The sequence below is a fragment of the Zonotrichia albicollis genome, chromosome 4, assembly GCF_047830755.1.
Source record: "Zonotrichia albicollis isolate bZonAlb1 chromosome 4, bZonAlb1.hap1, whole genome shotgun sequence".
Classification (NCBI taxonomy): Eukaryota; Metazoa; Chordata; class Aves; order Passeriformes; family Passerellidae; genus Zonotrichia; species Zonotrichia albicollis.
In genome coordinates, this window is record NC_133822.1 from 59801287 (window position 1) to 59825957 (window position 24671).

Here is a 24671-nt window from a genome sequence, read left to right on the forward strand (position 1 = left end):
TTATTACAGGTTATGTGTATTTTTAATTTATCTTGTTTTAGTTGCCCATGAACATCATATTTTATATGGACTACCCCTTTGTTTTAATTGTGCTTCCCTAAGTGATAGCTGAGGCTTTTTGCTGCCAAAAGGGAGAGATCTTCATCTCATAGAGGTTCATGGAAGTGCATTCATTTATCCTTCAGTGTCAGTCTGAAAAACAGAAGCCTCCTTTAGAGCATGTATTTCTGGAAAAATTCAGTGGCAATAAATCTGGAACTGCTTTTCAGTTCTGATGTGTTAAGTGAGACTACTGGATTTAATTCTTTTATATGAGCTTCCTGTATGTATTAATTGGGGAAATAATGGCTTTATCAGATACTCATCACAGAGAAATTAATTCAGTTTAACTGCTGAAGGAAAGTGGATTACTTTTGAATTGGCTTCACAAAGGCAGGTGAACAAAATACAAAGTGTCTTAGCTGACACACTCTCAACTTCTGAAAACATGTTAAAATTTTTTGCTTCTGTAAACATGAATATACTTTATACTTGATGAGGTATTAATTGCAAATTTGCATGATTGTTTATCTTTCTATAAAATATTTAATCTATGATGAATTTTCACACAAAAACTATCAGTGAGCAATTGAATTTACTTGTGAAATGTTTGTAAAAAGTAATGTCTAGGTTGATCTGTAGTGATGACATCTGTTACATCTGGATGCTTTTGAATGAATGTTACTTACAGTGTAGCTAATCTGACTGATAAGAATAGTTCTTACTGATAGTGAAAAAAATAAGCACAACCAGATTTATATTACCAAAACAGCTGAAAATGAGGTAGTGGTCTAGTTTTAGTATAGACCTAATGTCTCACCGTACAGGTGTTACCAGTTTAAAGCATGTGGTTATTCAGGGTGCAGTTTGGGCACCCACATTTTGCTTAATTTTGCTTCTATAGCTGCTGCCTGCCCAAAACTGATGGACCTGTTATTTCACAACTCCAAATGTCTATGTCTTGCGTTTCTGCTTGCCCAGAGCTAACCTGGCCTTGGCAGGGGTGAGCAGTCCTGTTCACCTGAGGTCAAGGAATCAAGAAATGCTGTTTCTTCATCTTGAGCTGGGAATCAGCCCAGTGATAGTCATCCTGAAATCACACAACTAAAAGCACAATACTTGCTTTTCAGGGCTGATCCGTGACCCTGTTAATTGCTGTCATGGTTTAACCCCAGGCAAGCCACCAAGCCCCACACAGCCACTCAGTCACTGCCCCACCAGTGGGATCAGGGAGAGAATTGGAAGGGTACAAGTGGGAAAACTCATGGGTTGAGATAAAGACAGTTTAAGAAGGAAAGCAAAAGGTGTGCATGCAAGCAGAGCTAAACAGGGAATTAATTCACTGTTTGCCATGGCCAGGCAGCTGTTCAGCCATCTCTAGGAGAACAGAGCCTCATCACATGTAATGGTGACTTGGGGAGTCAAATGCCATCACTCCAAAGTCTCCACCCTTCCTCCTTCTTCCCCCACTTTATATACTGATGATTTGATATGGTGTGGAAAATCCCTTGGTCATTTGGAGTCACCTGTCCTGGTGCCTCAGCCTCCCATGCCCCCCCAACTTCCTTGCCAGTGTGTCAGCATGAAAAGCAGAAAAGGCCTTGGCTGTGTAAGCCCTGATCAGCAGCAGCACAAACAGCTATAATCAACACTGTGTTCAGCACAAATTCAGAACACAGGCTTCTACCAGCAACTGTTATGAGAATTAGTTCTGCCCCAGCCAAAACCAGCACAGTTGGTCATTTGATAAAATGTGCTGGTGATAGAACCTTGGAGCCTGTCTTGTCCTTCTTGCCTTTGTCCTTCATTAGCACTTTAATAATACTGTAGGTTAGCTTTGTTTCACATTTTCTTATTACTTTGGCTTGAGCATTGAGCTGGGTACAGTGCCTTGACTTCAGCAAGAGGTAGAGGAGTGTGGGGATTGGTGATTCAGATAATGTTGGTAACGTGGATAAGGTTGCATTCTTTTAATTCAAAGGAGACAATCCATGTTGCTTGAATAAGTAGCCATAGAAGAAGGTCCTCTTGCCTCTCTGTGTCTCACTCACTTGGAAAAGAGTGAACTTTATGGCATTTATCTCAGGATAATGCAAATTCATGTTTACATGGAAAGAGGAGTTCTGATGGTAGATATTTTAGGTAGCAGACAAAGGCTGTCTGCAATCCAAAATGCGGCATTTAGGTTAGAAAGTTTGGAACTGACAGCTTTTCCATTTCCATGATCCAGCTCTGAATGGTCATGTTCTGTTAGTGATCTGAAAGCTGCTGGGCTGGTCACATGGGATCTCATGAGGGTTCAGCACTGCTCATGAGACAGCTGAGTGCTCTCCCAGGACACTTTAACTTGAACCACCTCTCCTGGAGACCTTTGTCTGAAATTTGGGCCCTGTTGAGAAGCAGGGGCCCAAACCTGGCTGTATTGCTGCCCTCAGCTGTAAAAGTTGTTTTCTTGTCAGTTCAAGAGCTCTAGCATGCTCAGACAGTTCTTCAGTAGTTTCAAATACAAAGAAATGTGTAAATCTAATGCATTTTTTGTTATTTTTAGATATTTGTAATGAAATGTATGCTTCTCAAACTCCTTAATTCCAAACAGTGCTCCCAGGCACTGAATTTTCCAGCTCTTCATTCCATAGATACTCGATATAAGGTGTTGGAAAGGGAAACCCTGTTTCAAGTAGTATCCTGTATTTGAATAGCAACAGCATATTGAGGATGCAAGAGAGCTTTAAGTGTCTGCTAAACTTGGATAACTGTAAAGGATAGGAACTTTTGCCAAGTTAAGTTAGGGAACCAATATTTAGTTTGTTAGTTTTTATAATGGGTGCCTTTAACAGTGCTAGAGGGAAAAAGAATGAATCAAAGTGTGTCCACTAAGTGACATTCTGCAAGTAAGAATGTCACTTAGGGGAGAGGTTTAAAAGTTGTTTCACATTTAGAAAGTGTTTTTGTGGGTGTTTTGCAAGCAAATGTGTGTGCAGCTGTGTAGTGAACCAGCTCAGGGACCTGGTCTGGAAAGAAAAAGCAATAACTTCCCTGATTTTGCTCATTGTGCTGTTGTACAAGGGCTTGTGCAAGCAGAAGGAGAGAGAAAGCCAGGGCAGGTGTGCATACTTTCAGTGAAAACACTGGCTTATGCTGTGTTTATTCTGCAAGAATATTCTGTGGGTGAAGGCCATTAATTACTAATTAAGATCTCAAGGGGTTTTTTTAAGCTTTATGTGCTGGTACTGTGGTACTAACAGGTCTTAGGTAGGTGCAGGTGAAATTACAAACTTTGGTGTCTGTGCAGTGTTTTTGAGATTAATCTGTCAGTGTGGACCTTTTGGAAAGTACAGAACCATATGATATGTAGTAAAATTGGAAGAGAAGCTTTGAAGATTAAATGCATCTTCATAATGGATTTTGGCTCTCTTGGAATCTGAATTGATTCCCAGGCACCCATGGACTGAAAGCTGACATAGATAGTGAATATATTGTTAATCATCTTTGTTGTACTCATCTTTTCCTGTTTGCCAGTAAAAGAAGACATGAATGACTCAATTTCCCATCTCCTTCCATCACATACAATCTCTATTCTGTTTGAAAAGGTGGAGCTTTATAGTCTGTGTTCTTAATAAAGACCAAGTAGTTGAACTAATGTGAGCAAATATGTGAAACAATGGGAGTTGTACAATTTCATGTCTGGCTGTTAAAACTCCATAATGCATAACTGCTTTGAATAGGAATGAATGCAGCATATTCAACCATGTGATTGTTTTTGTATTTCAGGTGCGTATAGCAGCAAAATTCATAATTCATGCTCCTCCTGGGGAATTCAATGAGGTGTTCAATGGTGAGTATCTGGCTGCTCTGCCCTTTTCTTTAAGTTATCTATATCCAAAATTACATTGCTGATTATTCTCCTGAATTTCATGTAGTTTATATTGTAGCAGTTCCTTGCTGTAAGGGCTAGTTTTGTAGCTGGGCATGATGAGCTTTGCAGTCACAAGACAGCTTGAAGTTTAAATGCAAAACAAGGGAAATACTACTTTTCTTTGTGGTGTGAGAACAAGCTTTGTTTTGAATGAGTCATGAATTAACAGTTGCAAGGGTTTCTGTTTAGAAAACAGATACTCCTATTTTTCATCTTTGATAGACAATTATATTTTTCAACAAAAATTAAACTAGCAGAAATTAATATGGTAATTTTTTTTAAAAGGAGGAATATCATTACAAATATTTAAAGAATATTAATTTTCTCCAAATATTTCTAACCTTTAAATTCTGGGCACACTCCATTTTACTGAGTGTATTGGTAAACTAAAAGGAAACTTAAAATAAGTTTCTTTAAACTATTGTTGTCTAAACTTTACCTAAGATGTTATTTGTTAAAAAAAATTGTTGTTTGTCTGTCATCAAGATATTTGGGCATACATATGGTATAAAAAGGCAGGCTTTATAGTTGTGGCTTACAAATGTTTCTATGAAGCTATTTAAGTAAAAAAATTAGTTTGGTATACTAAACCTGTAGTCAGTGTCAGACTGGAGAGAGCTTAAGTTTATTAAAGAATGCAATGCTTTTACAGTTTACCTTGTTCTTAAGGTAAACTGTGGCCAGCTGATTATTATTTAAGATTAGTTAGTACCTAATTTTTGAAGTGAGCAGCTTACTAACTCAGCTTTCTGAAGATTATTAAAATTTCCTAGAGTAGTACTGCTTGTATACTTGATTGTTATGCTAATTCATAGCTGCAACTACCTGCTCAATAACAGAGTGCAATGTGTTTGAAAACACAAAGTGAACACAAATGCCTGACCAATGTTCAGTGAGATTTAGGCTGCCTTCTTAAATAGACAGAGAAAGCTTTTCATTCCAATTCTGAAAATTGTGCATTTGATTGGTTGCTTTTGAGTAGGGTTTTTTGAGTATGTGAGGTGTTTTTTTCCCCTTGGGGTGTTTTGGTTTGGGTGGGGCAGTTTGGTTTATTTCAGGAGGGTTTGCTTGTTTTTTCAATAAAAAAATACCTTATATATAGTCCAGATTTTTTTTTACTTTTCACTTGAATGATATCTTGGAAATATTTAAAAGAGGTTTCATATGTTCTGGCAAGATTAATGATTGGTTAGTTAATGAGCAATTAATTAAATTGCTATTCAAACAGTGTCTGGTAAAGTCAAGTACATAAATAAGAGAATTGTTGCACAATAAGTACTAAATAATTTTGAGGAGAGTATTGATTTATTCTATATTCATATGTTTCTTGTATCATGGTAGAAAAAATGGTATTTTGGTGTATAATCTTCTGCCTAGTGAGTGTCATTTAGGAATGAGACTGAAAATGGTAGGGCTTAAAAACCAGTAAGTTCAATGCATACCATATCAGTGTCATCAGAATACAGTAACAATAATATAGGTTGAGGGAGTTGGTAATTTACTTTTTATAGGAAACTTGGTAGAATTCTGTGCTGTTCTCATTCAGAACTTCTCAAAAAACTAGATTGACAGATTCCTAGAGCCTGTAGAATACAGCTTAAATCTTTGCCAGATTGTCTTGGAAGACATCCATTTCTATACTATTATTTTAATTTTATTCAGTGAAATTTATAAAATATGAAGCAATAAATTTACTACCTAGTAATCTCTGTGGGTATGGAGTAGTTTTTGGGGCTTTTTTTGTTGTTTTGTACAGTCTGTTGATACTTGTTATGTGACTGAAAGAAGTTTCTGAGTTAACTGTACTTACATGTTCTGAATACTCCTTTCAGATGTTCGGTTGCTGCTTAATAATGACAATCTTCTCAGGGAAGGAGCAGCCCAGTAAGTACCAGATGTCACATACTCAGTTGCATAAAAACAAGATGTTTTTTCAGTAGGACTTGCATAATCAGTAAGTGGTTAATTTAAAGATGTATGCTTGGCAAGTAAAACCCTATTGTGTGTGTTGGGCATCTTTGATCAAGATTAAATTCTTGGCAGAGGAGAGATCTGTATTGTATCCTAATGATTAGAGAAACTTCATTTTCTGTTTCATGGTAGCTGTTACTTAGAACATGTGTAAGGTACTGCATCCTTAGACCCTACTTTTGTATCAGAACATTATGCCTGCTGTACTTTCATGCCATAATTAGTTTCTTCTGTAAGAGTGGGGATATGTGGCTTAGTAGGTTGGATCTCTGTGGAATTTAAATTTTATCTGCTCCTCCAGTTTCTGTGGGTTACTGTAAAGCTTAGGTGTTTGTCTACATCAGGTTACTTCTGAATGTAAATTATTGTAGCAGTTGGAATTTAATGGCAGTTGGAATCTGTAATACGAGCACTAAAGTGATTCCAAGAATTTTGGCCTGCTAGGTAAAGCATTAATAGAATTTTTTAATGCATCATTGCCCAGATTATTAGCTATTCTTTATATCCCTTAACTGCTGCCAAGGAAAAAGATTGTGCTTGATGCAGGCTCTTGTTGATTTTTTTCTCTTGTAGTGCATTTGCACAGTACAACTTGGACCAGTTTACTCCTGTAAAAATTGACGGTTACGACGAGCAGGTATGAATACAGTGAAATACTCGCAGTCTTCCTTAAACTGTTAAAGATCTTCTAATGTTGGTATTGCAACAGTTCTTGACAAGAAAATTAAAAGAAATGCATCTGCCCTACCAAAACATGGAGATTGTGCCCCTTCAGTAGTACCAGTCCCAGTCCCATAAGTTAATCATTCAGGGGTATGTAAAGAGCTTGAAATGTTAGTGTGCAGTGTTGGCTGAATTCAGTGTTTGTAGCTGTAAAAACTATTTGCTCCATCCTTAGTAGCAGAAGACACGAATTTCTGTCTTGCATGGTTTGTTGCAGTAAGAGCATAAGATTCAAGATATATTTTTCTGAGGCAGTGTATCATATTTGCCTTCTCCTCTCTTCCTGTATGCATGTTTTGTATAAAATGTAAGTTTTAATGATTAAGCTCCCGTTAAGTGGGGGATATAATTAGATTTGGCATGGCATTTATTTTTTTCACTGAATAGCAAATGTTACTAACTAATTTTATTATTTAATATATCTTATATAATATAAATATATATATAAAGGAAATTTAAATTTTATAATACAGGTTTTAATAACAGAACATGGTGATTTGGGAAATGGAAAATTTCTGGATCCAAAGAACAAGATTTCTTTTAAATTTGATCACTTAAGAAAGGAGGCTACTGATCCTAGACCCCATGAAGTTGAAAATGCCATAGAGTCCTGGAGAAATTCAGTTGAAACAGCCATGAAAGCATATGTGAAGGAACATTATCCAAATGGTGTCTGCACAGTAAGTGCTAAATTACATAACCTCTGTACCAATATAGATTGTTATAAATTTTAAAAAGGAGCTATTTGTAAACCAGAAAGACAGGCACTTTTGATTGTAAAGAATTTATTCCTGTTGGGGGTTCATGAGAAATGCAGGAAAGCTCAGAAATGTCATGTGTTAGCTGTAGGATTATTCGTGAGTGGTTCCTGCAGGTCATAGTGAAGATTTGCCTCTGTATTTGAACATCTTTATTTCAATTTCTTGATGCATTTAGTCATTTTGTGGACTACTGCAGGTTGATCCTGCTGATCTTGTGGTCTGGCTGGTTGCTTAGAAGAGGGGGAAAATTCCATAAAATAGAAATGTCTACCTTGCCTTGATTTGCTGACAAAATTGTCTCTTAGTAAAGCAAACTAGTTTTGTTCCATCATATCTCCTTTATATCCAAGTGCTGTATTCTTATTACCAGAATTGGTGGTTCTGATAGCTTCTTAAAATAAAACCTCTTAGTCTGGACTAAAATAGTATTTGCTTGCTGTTACAAGCCCTGTGACTATTTAAATCTCAGCAAACTGATCTATTGATAGCTGTTCTGCGCTTTATGTTGATGTGACAGAAAAATTAACTAGGGGGGAGAAAAGTAAATCAGCTGCTGAATTAACAAGTTGAATTGGATTCCCAGGCAGTCAGATGAGTTCCATTTCCTATAAAGGAAACCAGATTGGATGTTCACTGAGATAATTTTTAAATTATCTCAGATAATTTAAAGGGGGGATAAAGCAGAAAAGAGGACCAAACCCACCCTTTTTGCTATTCTGTACAGGTTTAAATTGTCGTATAGTTGGTAGAATAACTGGTGTTTGAAACCCAGCTGGTAACAAATGTATATGGTCTCAGTAGTCACTGTTATGAGCTTAGAATTCCTGTAGTGGTAGAAAAAGGAGTTCACAATATATAAAATTTAGTTAAGATTATTGGCCATCACGTTTTTAAATCTTAGGTATTTTCTGCATTGTAATAAATACTTTATTGTTTCATGTACAGATTATGTATAACCATAATGGTTAGAAATGAAATTTTAGTTTATGTAACAATAGTATAAACAGATATCTAAGCAGTTTGACCAAGGTCTGCTCAAACTTTGACTGTTCTTCTTTTTGCTTCTTTTTTTCTTTTTTCCTGATTAAGGTGTATGGTAAAACAATTGACGGACAGCAAACCATTATTGCATGCATAGAGAGCCATCAGTTTCAAGCAAAAAATTTTTGGTAAGTTTCTGTATGGATCCACAGACAGTAAGATACAGCAAACTGAATAAGTGCCATTACACTGATAACACTTAGTTCAGAGAAGAAGGTGGATGCACATCTTGGTTGGGACTCTTCTTCTCCACTCCACTCCCAAGTTTTTCCTGCTAAAACTGTAGAAATCTCTTCCTTTGTGGTAAGTAAAAGGGCAGACTGTGTACCCTCATCTCCTTTATAGAAGTTTGCAAAATTCCATATTACACGTGTGACATACATGATTAATTTTCCTGTTTATCACATTGACACATTAACAATACTCATGGCTGTCTTCCCTAATACAGTTGCTTTGGCTTGTTTTGCTTCCTTTTTGATTGACAGAATAAGAACAGCTCCTTCTAGTTTGAATTTCTCAGAGAAAGAAAGTGACCAAAAATCACTTTACAGTGGGACTTAAGTGATCAGTTTTGGGGTTAGACAGGTAAAGGTGATTTTGGATGAAATAAAATCTTACAGACTGCAGCCTTCTTGTTTTTTTCCTGGACTTGGTTCAGTGATGTTTTCCACAGTCTGGAGTGAACTTTAGATAGCTCCACACAGGAAACTGTCCAGAGTTGAAATCAAATATCACAGTATCAGGAATAGGTTAAGGATGTTAAATCCTAAAGATAGCTTATATATGCAGTTGTCAGAAGAAAAGTATTTCATTATTTGGTTTGCTTTTTGCATCTGCTTGCAATTTATATTAGTAATCCCACAGGTAATAAATGGAAGTACAGAAATCTTTGGGTTTGATTCTGAAGGTGGATATTACATTTCCATAGTAATTTCAGCACCTGTATGTATCAGTTATTTGCCCAGTACACTGATTTTTATTGAATTTGCATAGATAATAATTATTTTTTCTTACTAACTTACACTTGACTAGTTAAGTCTGCATGTTTTCCATCAATATTAGAAGTCACTTGAAATAACACTGGTTTTCTTTTTAGTTTGGACACATGAATGAATTTTGATATTCCAAATAATTGATTTTATAGTCTTTTAAGAAAAGGAACAGATATGCAGCAACCTTTTATAGATGGAGAAAATCTTTCTTGAAAGTTTTCTTTATTAAAGTTATGATTGAGCATCTATGGGTAAATATTGACCATGTTTTTAAGAGCTTTTCAGGGGTAGTCAGACTCTAGTGCTTGTTCTTATCAAGTTGCAATAAATGCATATTGATTTGGGAGATTTAGAGATGAAGGAATGGATTCCAAGTTAACCAGATTCCTCAGTTATTCAGCTGTAGGGCTGGTTATCCAGCCCAAGCCACAGCCAGTGCTTATTTCCAAGGTGTTCCAGCTTTTTAGGCATTTGCAAGTCTGTCATCCTACTATGGGAGTAAGTTTGTTGGGTGATACAAAATCAATATACACCAAAGAAAAATACTTTCTGATTGTTTGAAATACTATCAATGTAGTGGGATAGATGGCTTATTAAAGCAAGAAGAGGAAAATTAATCTCTTATGAAGCATTCTAAGTCAGCCCAGCTAAATAAAGAAATTATGTTGTTTTTACGTTAGAGCATTTCCTACAGAAAAATCCTTCTGAACTTGAATTTTTTCTTTTTGTTTTTCTAATAGCAACTTAAGGACAAAAATTATATCCCAGAGTGGAAACAATTGTGGTCATGTTAACTTCAAGGGGCCACAGACTGACTGAGAAGCAAACAAATCTGTTAGCTAGCCATTGAGTCCCTGGCTTTTAAACACTAGAATTGTACCTGAGGTGTAATCCAGCACATAAGCTTTCTCATAATCAGTGGGTCAGTCTGTAAGGCTGCTAGTAATATTAGTGTCACTAAGTTGGGCAGCCCTTTCAGTTTTCTGAGCAATGACGAGCTTCTGAATTGTCTTAGTCTGTATTTTCAGTGATAATCTGGATATTGTCTGAAATAATAACCAATGGCTTTATAGCTGAGTTACCATTGTTACTGTGTCATTATATAGATTTGCTTAATATTTTATATCTTTCTCTCCCCTTGTTGAATGCACTGGAATTTACACCTAACATTAGCACCATTGGAGCACCTAGTATCAACTTTCTTTCCTTCTTTAAGTGCAAACACAAGACAAATCATGGACTGCTGCAGTGCTTTCTTAATTCAGCTCTGTAGTACTAACCTTCTAATCCACTAATCTCATTGTTAAATAAGATGTCTAGTTTACAGGAAAGAAATCAGGTGAAACTACTCTCCATACTGTTTTCCTGGGGTTTGAAACTCCCTTAAGGCATTTTGGCAAGGATCCTGAATTTGAAAGGAAACTAGAAGGAAACAGTTGTCCTGGAAGGGAAATGCTGAAAAGCTGAAAGGCCTAGTTATAATTAAACACAGCAGAAAGTCTTGCTACTTTAATATTCCTTCCATTCAAAATTTTGATAGCCTGAGGTGAAGTGTGGCTTTGGCTGATCTAGCAAAACATCCAGGTTCTAGAGAGTTCAGAGTTCAGAGTTCTATTTTCTGTGTGTGCCTAACTAATGCTATGGGAGAGAAAGAACATTGGAGGCTTTAGATATTTTCAGAAGTTAAGTCCTCCTGTTAAAAGGTCCTTAATAATAAATCTCCTTGGTCCACATTGAAAACTGAGGTTAAATATTTTGGGAAACAGTTCTGTTCTTGTCATGACTGATTATGATGCTAAATCTTTAGGGGAAAAATTTCTGCATGTGTAGTTGCACTGCAAATTTTATTCTGTGGTTTCCTTTGACTATCAGTTGTATGTTGGGATTTTTTTTTTTACATAACCAATGGGGTGACATCCATTTCTGTTTTACTGTTTTTTTTAAGGAATGGCCGTTGGAGGTCAGAGTGGAAGTTTACAATCACGCCTTCAACCACTCAAGTGGCTGGCATCTTGAAAATTCAGGTATGCTTATCTCAAACTGTGTCCTGAGCCATAAAGTCTCCAGTCATTATCAAGGGAGACTCAGGCCAGTGTATCAAATATGTTAAGGGAAAATGGGGACACAATAAGCAAGGCAGCAATGCTCATTCACTTAAGTGTTAGTGACTTAATTTGCATATTTATCTAATCCTTAAAAACATAAAATGTGTGTTTAATGTAATAATTCAGAGGACTTGGGAATGTGTATTCACCTCAGCAAGGCATCTGTCTCTTTGGTTTCCTGTTGAATTCACAGTGAGACAAGCCCTTCCTGAGGGTAGGCCTGTTCTGAAGTAGATTTTTTTTTCATTTTAACTGATTGTGGGGCTTCTCTAATGTTGTCGTATTGTTCAGAAAGGTGGAAACCTTTCGTTTCACCAATTCCACCATCAGAAATTTTTGAATCTGTGTATTCTTCGTTCGGAATTTGGCTTTCCTTTTGGCTTTAGGGCATTCAGAAAGAGGAATTCCAAGCAGGCAGAAGTTCTGAGACCAACGGAAGTCTGACTGTCATGTGGTAGGCAGGGAGACTCGACTTTCTGGATTGGTTCCCTGGAATGTGTACACATACATTGCAGCAGGTTATTGAAACACTTCTGGGATCAGGGACTAGAAACCTAGTGCAGTCTGACTTTCTGTGTAGTACCTTTTTGGGTTGGTTTTGATTTTTTTTTTTTTTTTTTTTGCTTAACAATAAAGTCAAGTTTCTTTTTCTTGCTGCTTTTGTGCCCCCACGAGTTTTGCTTGTCCTTACTGCTCAGTGATGACTGCAGAAGGAAGATGCAAAGGAATATTTTTCTAGCCTGAGGCTAGGATGTTATTTTAGGATGTGGTAGCTGTATTTACGTTCACCCAAGCAAGGGGACCCTGAATCTGTTTTCCCATGCTGGTGCCAACATTTGGAATGATAGTCAAAATGTGAACAGCTGTTATTATGTTGTCAGATCCCAGCAGTCATGGTAAGCAGCACTTAAAGTAACTTGTAGTCTTCTCAAGGCTTCTTTGTCACTTACATCCAACTTGCTGCAAAGCATTTTCTCCACAGCATGCACTTTTGGTTAATGTCTTAAGAGGTTTTCCAGAACAAGGAAGCAGGTGTCCACTTAATTCTTGGAAAGGTTAGGACAGCAGCCAAAATAATAGACTGAACGAGGAATTCATTCAGGTTCAACTTTTCCATTTGGGCACCAGATGTTTTTGTCTTTTAGTACTATTTCACATAATTAATCAAGTCATTATTTATATTCATTAAAATCTGTGTTCTGGAGAGTGATGAAAAGTTCTCCTTTTTTGCTTTTGTAGTAACTACTTGTTTCACAAAGGAATTTTGAACTCTATTTTAAATTTTTAGAAGTCGTGTACAATTTCTTCAATGTATGTGGGAATGCTCTCTCTTCACGTCACAAAACAAACAAATTTAAAAATCACTTTAATTTTTTCTATTTAAGGAGCAAAATATTTTTCTAGAAAGTGAAGCCTCTACAGCATTAGTATAATTTTAGAGTACTGGAATTTCAGTGTTGTTTGCAAAATCTTTGACAGCAATACACTATTGCTCTGTTTCTGATAAGACCTTTTATTAATAAGCTGGGAGAAATTGCAGCATCACCTGCTATATTCAGATGTCTTCAGTATTTTTAAGATCACTTCCACAATTTCTTCCCTTTTTTTGTAAATTCTGTTAATACTCATGTAGAAGATTGTCAATTGTCACAATCTCTTGTGTTTAATTTTCTTTAATTATATATAAGGGCAAAAGCAAAGGCATAGCCTTTTACTAAAACTAAGTCCCTGTGGCATTTAACATGCTCCAACTGTGCATGGAAAACAATAAGTGTACTGCTTACTAATTTTATCTCTTAGATAATTTGTTATTCTCATCCCTCCTTAGTTAACCTTTCCAAGAGGTTCTGTTCATAAACATCCTCCTTCTTGTAGTCTTCTGAACCCAGACCTAGCATTCTAGAAGGATGTCAGCAGTGAGGTATAGTACAGAACAGTTCCTTCTTGTATTTTGTTTAAGATATAACACATCCCAGAATTAGATTTGACTCTCCATCTCTGCTAAGCTTTTAGGTCTGAGTGTTTGCCAAGAATGGGACTCAGTTACACAGATAAGATGTTTGTGCTGGTCTTGGCCTCAGAGCACAGGGGAGGTTTGGGCTCATGGAGAAGGGGGTACACTTACATTTCTTTGGGTTCTGCTGCTTCTTTGGGAGTTCTTAGAATTGTGCACTGAGTAAGCACTTCTTATTTTTTAGGAAATGAATTGAAAAAGACTGGCAGAGGTTTTACCCAGCAGTGTTTAATATGAAAAGAAACTTCTTCTATGGTTAGGTTAATACCTTTGGTTGCAAAACAAGTATTTGACAATTAGCAAAATAATCATTTAAGATGAATCACAGGAAATAATATTTTACTCCTATAGGAAACTTTTCCTTAGGTGTGTCTTACTGTGTGTCATGTTTTTTCTGTTATTTATAAAGTTCAGGGTCTTTTGCACATATGATCATAATGCATAGGAAATTATGCTGTTTTGTATTAATCTCAAAAGTGTGTTATGTTGTCTAACAGGGTGAGGCACAAATGTTTCATTTTCTCATAACATTTGCTATGTTGACTATCTTGACTTTGTCAAACTTGTAAAAAATCTTCAAAGATGCTTATTTAAATGTCAATGACCTGCATAGCTTTGATACCAATTATTGTTAATGATCACATGTAGTTTTATATATGCTTCCTGATTTTTAAGTTTTCCAGCAGTTTTATTAGGAACTAAATCTTTTCATATCTGTCCCAACTGTATTTAAAAGAACTAAAGTTAGCTTGGGTGGAGTTTTAGCATTCTGCAAAATAATCAAGGAATAATCTATCCTGTAGATACAGCATTTCAAGCATAAATAATTTCAATCTGCTTTGCTATCTAACACTGGGAACTGCTTTGTGTTGATAAATGCCAGCATTTGTTATGAGACATATCTAATAGAGGAAAATATCAAACCCAGACAGACCTAGAAAGGGAAGCTTAACATTGCACTGTCCCTAGAAAACAGGGACAATTTGGGGAAGCAGAATATCTTCCCAGTATCCTGATAGCTTCATAAAACTATTATAATTTTGAATATATCTTCACTATATAGGGTGGTCTAGTCAATTCATTTCAAGAGTTTCTAGTAAGTAAGGTGTTGTCATCTTCATGATGTTAACCAAAACCTAAACTTCTTTGCTTGAAATATTTCTTAAGGCACATCGACTCAAATTACATTTCCAGACTAGCCTGTTCAGTATTCCCCCTCAAAACCAGCAAATTCTACATTGTTCTGGTTTTCCTATTTGCTTTTGTTCTGTAACATTCTGTATGTGGTTCTGACTCATTTGTATAGGTTTCTTAGTATGATAAATAACACAACACTTTGATTTTCCTGCATGTTGTTGATTTCTAAACTTGATATGAGGTTCTTTGTTTAATTTTCTGTAGGTTCACTATTATGAAGATGGTAATGTTCAGCTGGTGAGCCATAAAGACATACAAGATTCTCTAACAGTGTCTGTAAGTGACCTTTAAGGACCTTAGTGGGTATATTGAAGTGATTTTTTAAATTTAAAAATGAATGCAAGGTTATGAAAAGCTCAGAGAAAGTAAGTTTAGAAAAGTTTGTTCTTCTACATGTATGGTAATTAATGTTCATATTTACAGATATTTTATATGTAATATTTACTACTTCGACCTAACATGTAGCTAGCATTTAAAAAAAAATCAATGCATGTGGCTTATATAAGCTACATTAACTTTGATTTTAAAGCTTTAATTAGCTTGTCAGTCTTCCTGCACTTCTGCTATATTTAAACTTCAGTCTGCAGAATTAATTTTTGAACATGAAGTAGGTTTGAATTAAAACAACTGACTTTAGTTGTACATTCTAGGAGATTGCCTCCTTTGCTCACTGGATGAAGATAAGTATGCTAAAATAGTAAACAAATGGTACCAATTGAGAAGCAATAGCTTCTTCAAGGGGCATTCTCCCTTCGTTTTCTCTGTCTGTAACTGGTGCTGACAGTGCAGCTTTTTTTGCTCTGTACAGAAAGCCCTTTCAGAGATGGTTCAACTTGAGAACCATAACACACTTCTTATTTAAAGCATAATTTTTTTTCAACTTCTTGCCAAATGGATTATTACAGTAATGAGGAGCAAAAAATAGAAATAAAAATTGTTTGGAAATAGTACCAGATGTATCTTTTAAGGATTGATAATGTTCCACCATTAACAGCTACTTCTTCTGAAGTAATGTCTATAATGGCCTTTAAAAATGGCAAGATTTTCTGTTGGAGTGTTTTTTAATAAAATTTAAGACATTGAGGTTAAGCTGGCAAAGAGAAATTGTAAAAGTGAACAGAAGAAGTATTTTTATGATAACAACTAGCACTGGCCAATTTGGCTCAATGGCTCAATTCATCAATAAAGAACATTGTTTGTTAATATAAAGGAAGGCTTGTTGGCTTTTTAGTTGCAATAGCACCAGAAAAAATGGGGGAATGTGGTGCCAACTGATAACACTTCTGGAGCTGTAGATATAAAATTACTTCTGACTCCTTGGAGCAAAGGGATCTATTTAGTGTTTCACTCACATAAGAGTTGCTTCAGGGAACTCTTGCAGTTCTCCTGTCAATAGGTTTTGCTTCACTTACTGTTGGGAAGAAACTTAATCCTGCTTTGCAATTCAATAAAGCAGCAGCAGACCAATGAGTAGGAAAACATCTTTTATATAACTTAGCTAAAACAAAAGCAAGTATGCTGCTGGTTACCAATTTTTAACCTTGGCTGTGAGTTTCATAGAGGGCAGAGGCTGTACAAGTTCTTATTTCACAGAGAAGAAATGGTGGGTAGATTAAAAGGACCCTCAATGACTCCTTTTTTGTTGTTTGTCAGAGAACCCATTTAAAAACCATTAACAGGCACAACAGAAATAAATTACTGAAGAGTTCTCTTGTTAGATCTGTGAATAATTTTGCTGAAGGTTATTTTCTTATCCCTTGTTTTCCTCTGAGACAAATAAGACCTCATACCTCTGAATTTTTCCTTTCATTAGCAGAGCCTTTGAAAGCATTTCCTCAGTTCACTGAAAAGTCAAAACCTTTTCATTTGTTCATCTGCTTGCTCTCTGCCTCCTCCTTCATGTCTCCTGCTGTGTCCAAGAGCACTTTCACAGCTGTTAGATGCAGTTTCACTGACACTTGGAACCAGTTATGGTTGAAGTTGTCAGAGTTTTCTCCAGTCTTTGCTTTTGCTGGAATGAGGGATTACATGGTACAAGAACACTCCTACCTTTCAACAGCTTCTGCAAAAGTAGTCTTAGGAATGTCTCCAATGCTACTTGGAAGTTTGGAAATTCCTGAACCCTCATTTTCTGCTGGAGACTTCTTTTCAGCACTTCAGGAAACACCTCCATATTGACTGATGGGGCATATTTTATTTTTTTAAAAAAACACACACTTGCATCCTTAAACAGTTTCTTTTCTGACCTCATCCTTGTCAGTCATGATGAAATTTGCACCCTCATTTTTGCAAGATGTATTTGGGGATGATTTTGGAATACTAGATACATAAAGTCTAGTGTTTTCCTCAGCTTAGTCTCCAGATTCAAAATGTTTAGTGGTAAACTAATCTGTTTTGGTTTCTTGGTTATATTCTACTATAACTTTTGGGTTAGATGTTCTTGAAGTTTTCTTGAATTTGTACTGGAAATATAGCATTGATAATGTTGTTATCCATACTTCGCATGTTTTTAGGGGCTTGGGTGGGCACTGTAATTTTTCCAAGTGCTGTTCTGTTTGTCTTTTTATCACACCATAGAATTCTTAATCAAAATATGTGAATGACCTTCATGGAATTCTTTATACTTGTTGCACTTTGGTTTTATTTTTCTAACATCTTCATTGTCGTCATCATATGGGATATTCCTTTTGGATGAATGGTCAGTTTTGGTTTAGCCACTGAATGGTCAAGTGTTCTCATCTAGTCTACCTGGCATCACTCCTAACTATAGGAAAAACATAATCCAACTGATCCTACCTCAGATCTAATTCAAATGTTTTTTTCCTAGAATGAAGCCCAGACAGCGAAGGAATTTATAAAAATTGTGGAGGCTGCAGAAAATGAATATCAGGTATGTTGAAAGAAATACTGTATTCTTACTCATATTTTTAGCATTACCATATACTAACCAAAGGTTGTATTCTATAACCAGCAAGGTAATGCAGTTCCATATAAATAGATTACATGCTGCTAATTCTGTCTTGCATTTTCACACCTTGTGGTGGTTGTGCTCACCTGCCTAACATTACAACAGAAGTAAGCTTTTGAGAACAGAAGAGGTCCTTGCATGATTAAGTATCAGCAATTCTGATGTCATAAAACATTAGTGCATTCCCTAAGTGGAATTTTTGTACAGATTCTGTTCAGAGGCTACTCTGTTAAGACAGCTTTGCTAAATATTACTGTAGGCATTACCTCTTTCAATTAGTCATTTCAAAGTTAGAAAAGTATAACTGTTCTAGATACCCTCTGCAGAAGTGGATACATGTTCTTTCAGGCTTTGAACATAAGGTGAATTTTAGACGCTGTGTTGTCAATTTGAAAGAAATACTCTTTAATAAAAAGTTTTGAAGTATCTATAGTATGCATTATATTCAAGTTCAGATAATGTTGTGAACTGACTTCAGCATCCTCACAGGAAAAACAGTGGAAGACTTTTCTGTCTGGAATTAATGATGTATGAGCTAACTCTGTTCAGCATTTTATTCGTATTGCTGATTACCCGCACTGTGGTTTGCTGAAACACCTTGGCTATGGCCAGGTTTATTACAAGTCTCACCAATTTTCTTCTCACAGCTCTGAGACATAGTCTCAATCTATATGTAGCAGCTTTTCTTCATTAAATATTATTTCAACTCAGCATGTTTTCATTAGGCCTGTGTAGGAAGTAGCAGGCCAGTGAGTTGTAGAATGTTGATGTGGCATCCTAGCTGTGTTTTTGACGTGTCTGTTTTGCCTGACTTTGTGTTGGCAGACTGCTATCAGTGAGAACTACCAGACTATGTCGGACACTACTTTCAAGGCCTTACGTCGACAGTTGCCAGTAACCCGCACCAAGATTGACTGGAACAAGATCCTTAGCTATAAAATTGGAAAAGAGATGCAGAATGCTTAAAGTGAACATTGCATGACTGGATCATTTTAGTGTCCTTGTATACAAATAAAAATTATTACAAAAAATATTTGGAACTGTCAAATCACCCAGTCAGCATGGGCTTTTGCCATTGAAAATCACTGTAAGTAGTTTGGTTAGAGCACAAAGCTTAGCTAATTGACTTCTTTTCTTTTTCCTTCCTTTCAGAGGGTTGCAGCTTCACTGTAGCTGAATATCTTCCTTTAGAGTTTCCGTTGTACCTTTATTTTTTTATAATGAAGAGACCATGCCTTTAGTTTTCAATTACACATTAAAAACAGCTGGAAAAAATATTTTTGCATATGATAACCCTTCCTCTTGCTTTAATGTGAAATGGACAACTTGCAAAATTTGCTGGATTCCTTGTGGAGATCAGTAACATGCATTTCTAGGTCAAAGTCAAAGTGGAGTTTGCCATCGGTGCTGTTTTTAAAATGATCTGTCCTTTCATTGTATGTAAAATTGGGAATAGCATTTTCTGTATCATTTAAACTTAGAAGACATACTTGCTGGCCCCATGGTAGCTAATTATTTTTTTTTAAAGAAAAGGCCAAGGTCTAAAGCTGTTTAAAGGTTTTGAAATTAAATAAAAATACTTGCTCCAGAAATGCATTTAATGCTTTGTTCTGACAATTATGAGCTCAAACTCCATCTGCCCTCCAGGGTTTTTTATCATAAAGCTACAAATGTATTATAACAAGGCATATTGTAATATATATAATCCTGTACTCATTACTGTCTGTTTATTTTTTCTTGGATTGAAATGTACTAAAATTCAATGTGACATTAAAATGCAAATTTTCTATTTATTTGAGTATCAGATTGCTTCCTGATATAGCCTATTTTTGGTGTTTCTGAATGTTTTTAAAATTCTGCTTGAAACAGCCACAAACTTGTATATTTAGGGATTGTAATATCATTATCATTTTCATCTGCATTGAAAAAACTTCTGTATATGGAAGTCTGCTTTAAACAGGCGTATTTTAGCTTCATATTGGCTACAGAGGATAGAAGAAATTCCAAGACCAAAAATTAATACATTTGTTTAGAGTATTCTTTCTCTATCTCATTTTGAAAATGGATGTCAGGTATCTAAAAACACAGACTTCACTACAAACACTGTGTAACACTTCCATGAAATGCATAGATTTGATTTTTAATTGGATAAAAACTTGTTTTACAATATGCTACCTACTCATATGCTCATAAATAAAAATTAAACAGCTTTTTTATTTTTTAGAAGGCAGGTGTTTATGCACACCCCTAAACCAGTAAAGCTTACACAAATATTTTATGTCTTTGTTTACAGCATGGTCTAATTACCTTAAATTTTCAAGTTACAACATAGCAAGAGTCTAGACTTGTACTGAGTATAAAAATGTACATATGAAGTAGTTTGTTGTTTGAATTTTAATAGCAATATCCCAGTATTCTGTTCTTCAGTGCTCTCTTACACAGAGGTATAGAAGTTCTATAGAAGAAACTGCTGCTACTTTACAGTACTGAACTGTATAGTAGAAGAGTGGGATTTGTTCCACCACAGTCTTCCTGGATAGTTGCCCTCTCAATTGTCTTTGTAGTTCAGCTCCTGAGCCATGTTGTTCTTTTCAAATTAGCTCATAAAAGCTGCATGTGAGATAATAACAAATGCTGAGTCACTGTCAAGTCAGTCTGTCAGTCTTAACCAAGATCTAAATACAAACACTATTGAAGGATTTCTTCCAACATATATAAGAACAAGGTAAATAAAGGCAGTGAATGGACAGTTAGGGGAATTGTTAATGGGCAACAACGGTGCAAATAACTTTTCTAGCTGTTTAGAATGTTGCAAATTACCAGAATCAGCACTGACTAAAAGTCAGAATGCTATTTTTCTTACCTGAAATAAAGAGCTAGTTTTAAATATATTCCAAATAAAGAGGTATTTTACTGTGAAGTACTCTATTACTGTATTTCCCTCTCTGTTTGTTCAGTCTTGTGATAGTCTTAATTCTTTATCTTGAAAGAATTGCTTCCTTCAGGTTCAATTCTATCAGTTGGATAACATAAGTAAATCTGTGTTACTTATGTTTTTTCTTGTTGTGTTAATTTTTAGTCTGTGAGACAACTTTACACCTTGACTATGAAATTTATTAAGTTATAGCTTCAATAAAGCCATTTGTAAGTAAATCAACTATTCTGTTACTTTTCAAAATGGTGTGCCGTATCATATTTAGGAGTAATGACTCCTGAGATGAAGCTGACCTGACTATCAGCTGAACCACATGGCACAATTGGAGTTCTTGATTTCTAGCAAAGTTTTGGATGTCACTTGCACTTTTTTTTGTTTTGTTTCTATCCCTACCACTTCTAAATTGGAGAGTTTTAGCGCTTGCTTGGTAGGCTTTAGGGTATTTTCTGTAGGTAAAGCACTTTCTCTGAGAAATTTTGCTGTGGCAATTGTCTTAATGTGAACTACTATTTGTTTATATTCTATTTTTAAATATAAAGACAAGCTTTGTATTGTTGAATCTTGATGTAATAGACATTATGGCTTGTAAAATGGACTTGTAAAATGCTTGTGTTTTTGAAGTGTATTACATCTTATGTATCTTAGTGCCCCTCTATATTAAGGAGTTTTTAACTTCTGCAAGTAAGCAGCTGTTTTTTGCAAACATCTGCAACAGGAGTGGCAGTTCTGTTTTCAGGTTTTTCTGAGCAGCCCATTTTTGTATGTCTGTCTTAAAATTCATACTGTGGGTAGAATGGAACTTTAAAATCATTGTAATTTTGATTACATTGCTGCTGCTTACCACCCTACCTGCTGATAACAGTTCTGCCATCTGGTTCCACTGGGAACATTGCAACACAGTTCATTAGGAAATGGTGATTCAGCCAGGGTAAAAAGTATTGTGTGAGGATGTCTGAACATCCTGAGAGACGTGTTCTCTTTAGGGGACATCTCCAGCCACTTCTGTGGCAGCAATGTACTTTGTGCAGTTGGGAAATCTCTCTCTCATTCCCTCATCTCACAGACTGGTTTGGCTGTCAAAGCCATTTTGGTGCTCTTGAGTTCACTTCCTTTTGGAGAGCTCAGAACTGGGACCTGGGCTCTGGGTGTGCACCAGGTGCCTTCCAGCTCTGAAGGGTGACCTGAGTCCATAGCAGGGGCTTCTTTCCACTTGAAACCACCTGCCTGTGCTGAGGATGTCTGGAGCTTCAGACAACAGTGGGCCTCTCATTTCCAGGCTGTAAATACTGTAGGTATAGAAGTTCCACCAACTGGTCAATTCTATGGATTCACTCCTATCGTATTGCATTACTTGCTGACACAGACATAGCTTCTGCTGCATTTGTTGACTGGAAAGACTGAAACTGTTCTTCATCTGATGCAATTGTAAACCTAGGTTTAGATTAAACTTAGTTTGTTCATAACCTTGAAGTGTCAATTTTTGTGTGCCAGTGTCAACTCTGAACTACTTTTTTTTTTTTAAGGGGAAAATTTACATCAGATTTTAACCAAAAAGGTTCCTCTTTTGCAGCCAAAAGAAAGGAATTGTGAATATGCACTTTATTCCTTAATACTTGGTAGGTTCTCTTGTAAGCAACATTTTCCTCTGCTACTGTGACTTGCTTACCTGTAACAGGTATTGCCCAGCATGATGTTAGCCATGTGCTCATCAGAGAAAAGAGGCCTTGTCCATTACAGTGCAGCAGTGTGGTTGTGGTGTATCTGGATCCTAAGGTACTTTCTTCAAACACAGAGAATTGAGTTTTAGTCCCCTGAGGTAAAGAAGGGTCTCAGCTTCCCTGGAGCAAATGTTCTTGTAACTGGCTAAAAGAAAATGAGGCTATCCTCTTTTGCACATGAAAGGTTTATGAACGTAATTAAAAATTACAGCCACAAGCTCTTGAGTGCAGGAAAAATACTTTTCATTCTCTTGGACTGCTGTGGATGGCAAGTGTTTCCTTGTGCCTGCTGTGCCAGCTTGCTGGGTGCTGGGTGGTGGTGTCGCATCTGTTGCAGAGGCTGCGTACTAAAAGTTAGATGCCCAAAGGCAAAACATTCAAGCTATTGCTGTGCTGCGAAGGTGCCAGAAGGCTGAACTGTGCACCAAGGGGCCCACAGATTAGCCCTGGGATTTGGAATGCTGTCATGGAATGCTGTCGTGCTGCCTTTTCCCAGGTGAGGCAGCACATCCAGTTGTAACACAAGATGTGTCAGTAAGATGATAAAAGGTACAAGGCTGTGATCAGTTGGGATTTTCTTAAAGGAAGGAAGGTGCCATGTGTTTCCATTCAGCCACAGTTCCTGCTGGGCCTGTGACAGGGAGCCTGATGCTGCAGCTCTGAGCAAAGCGTCAGTTCAATTAAAGTTGTGCCCAGGAGCAGGGATGTGATGGAGGCTGGCACAGCGCTCACAGCCAAAGCCTGTGAGCTGCAGCCTCTGCTGCCCGCCTGTGTGCTGGGCCCACATGTGCTGCAAGTGGCAACTGAGCTGTTCTCCCTGTCCTCGCACTGTGTCACAACTCAGGCTGTTGCTCCAAATCCCCTGGTGGCCCTTCTGTTAATAACCTGCTATTTGGACAGTGACCTGGGTCTAACCATGTAGTAATAACTTCCACAAATTTTGGAAATTGGAGAAACAGACTTGGAAAAGAAGCAAGGTCATTACTAAATAAATCAATATTCAAAATACGAACAGATTTTAAAAACATACATTTTCAACTTCGCTGTGACGCTTAAGGTTAATATCTGCATGCGCACTGGAGTAGAAATTGTAGCTTTCAGGAGCCATTAGCAGTTTTAAACTAAATGGGAGGAAGAAAAATCTGCTTTATTCCTTTTATCCCTTTTACATGACATGTGATTGTCAAACCAGCTTTCAGATGCTGTAAAACTGGTAAGCTTTGCAAGTCTGTAACTTAACTGTAACTACAAGAACAATAGGTAGCAAAAACGATTAGCCAAAAAAGCAGGTTTGATTACAGATTCCAAAGCTGAATATTCAGTTGGAAAGTTTCTGAAAAATAGTGGTGTTAGAAATCCTTGAATGGAATGTGAAAGCTTATCTTGGGGATTTTTTCCCAGAGTGTGACACCATCAGCTGCATCTTGACTGTATGTGGCAGGATTGACTTGTCTGTTTTGAAATAAATTGCTAAAGATTATCCTTCCTCTCCAAGTTCTTATAGGTTTTCGTATTACTAGTATTAAGGTAGATAGTAGGAAAAGATAAATCTACCATCTGCTAGATCTTGACCTTTTTTAACTTAGCCGTGAGCAAAAAGGAAGGGTTTTTTCCCATTCTTTGCAACATATTTTAGGTATTTGAAGAGTGTCCCCAGACTGTAGCTGTTTGATTAAAGATTAAATACTGCAACTCAAATTTCTACATGAAATCAAATACTTTCTGCTCATTTTGAGAGACCTGTTTTTCTCTGTGTATTGTTCATGTCAGCCCTGATGATACTAGAGGCTGTCATGATGTTAAGCTGGTACTTGGATTCCCTTTTGCTAGAATCTGATCTTGACTGTAGTAATATTCTCTGGTATTATTTTCATCAGCTGCTAGGAATTTTAAAACCCATGCTGAACTAAGGAGATTAAAACCAACAAACCAGCCACTGCTAGGTATGTGTGCCTGATCCTTCTCTACTGACAAAGCAGGTACTGGGAGTGTACAAAAAATGAGACTATCTATAGCCTAATAATGGACCAGCCAGCACATGGATTCTGAACTGAGAGCATCTTGGCATGAGAAGATGGGCTGCTGCGAACTTTTCCAGGGCAATGAACTGAATCCTTGTTATCTGGGATATTGTGCCAACAACAGGCAGTTTGTGTTTCAGTAGGTACTGATGTCACTTAAAACTGAGGAGTTGAAATGCACCACCCTGTTTTGTACTAGGAAGCACTTACTATGCTGCTTTCCTACCTTTTTTCTATGGAAAGGGAAAGGAATCAATGACAGCCAGCTGA

At 36.6% G+C, this 24671-nt stretch overlaps 1 protein-coding gene across 1 annotated transcript in view; it reads left to right on the forward strand.

Annotated features, from left to right (window-relative positions):
- Positions 1–22125, forward strand: part of CAPZA2 (capping actin protein of muscle Z-line subunit alpha 2) — a 32427-nt gene extending 10302 nt beyond the window's left edge. Inside the window, exons 2-10 of the mRNA XM_005481968.4 lie at positions 3811–3874; positions 5788–5839; positions 6500–6563; positions 7123–7329; positions 8500–8579; positions 11389–11467; positions 14964–15035; positions 17587–17649; positions 18553–22125. Of these exons, the coding sequence (XP_005482025.1) occupies positions 3811–3874; positions 5788–5839; positions 6500–6563; positions 7123–7329; positions 8500–8579; positions 11389–11467; positions 14964–15035; positions 17587–17649; positions 18553–18693 (822 nt within the window). The 3' untranslated portion in view covers positions 18694–22125. The remainder of the gene's footprint in view (positions 1–3810; positions 3875–5787; positions 5840–6499; positions 6564–7122; positions 7330–8499; positions 8580–11388; positions 11468–14963; positions 15036–17586; positions 17650–18552) is intronic.
- Positions 22126–24671: the final 2546 nt, after the last annotated feature.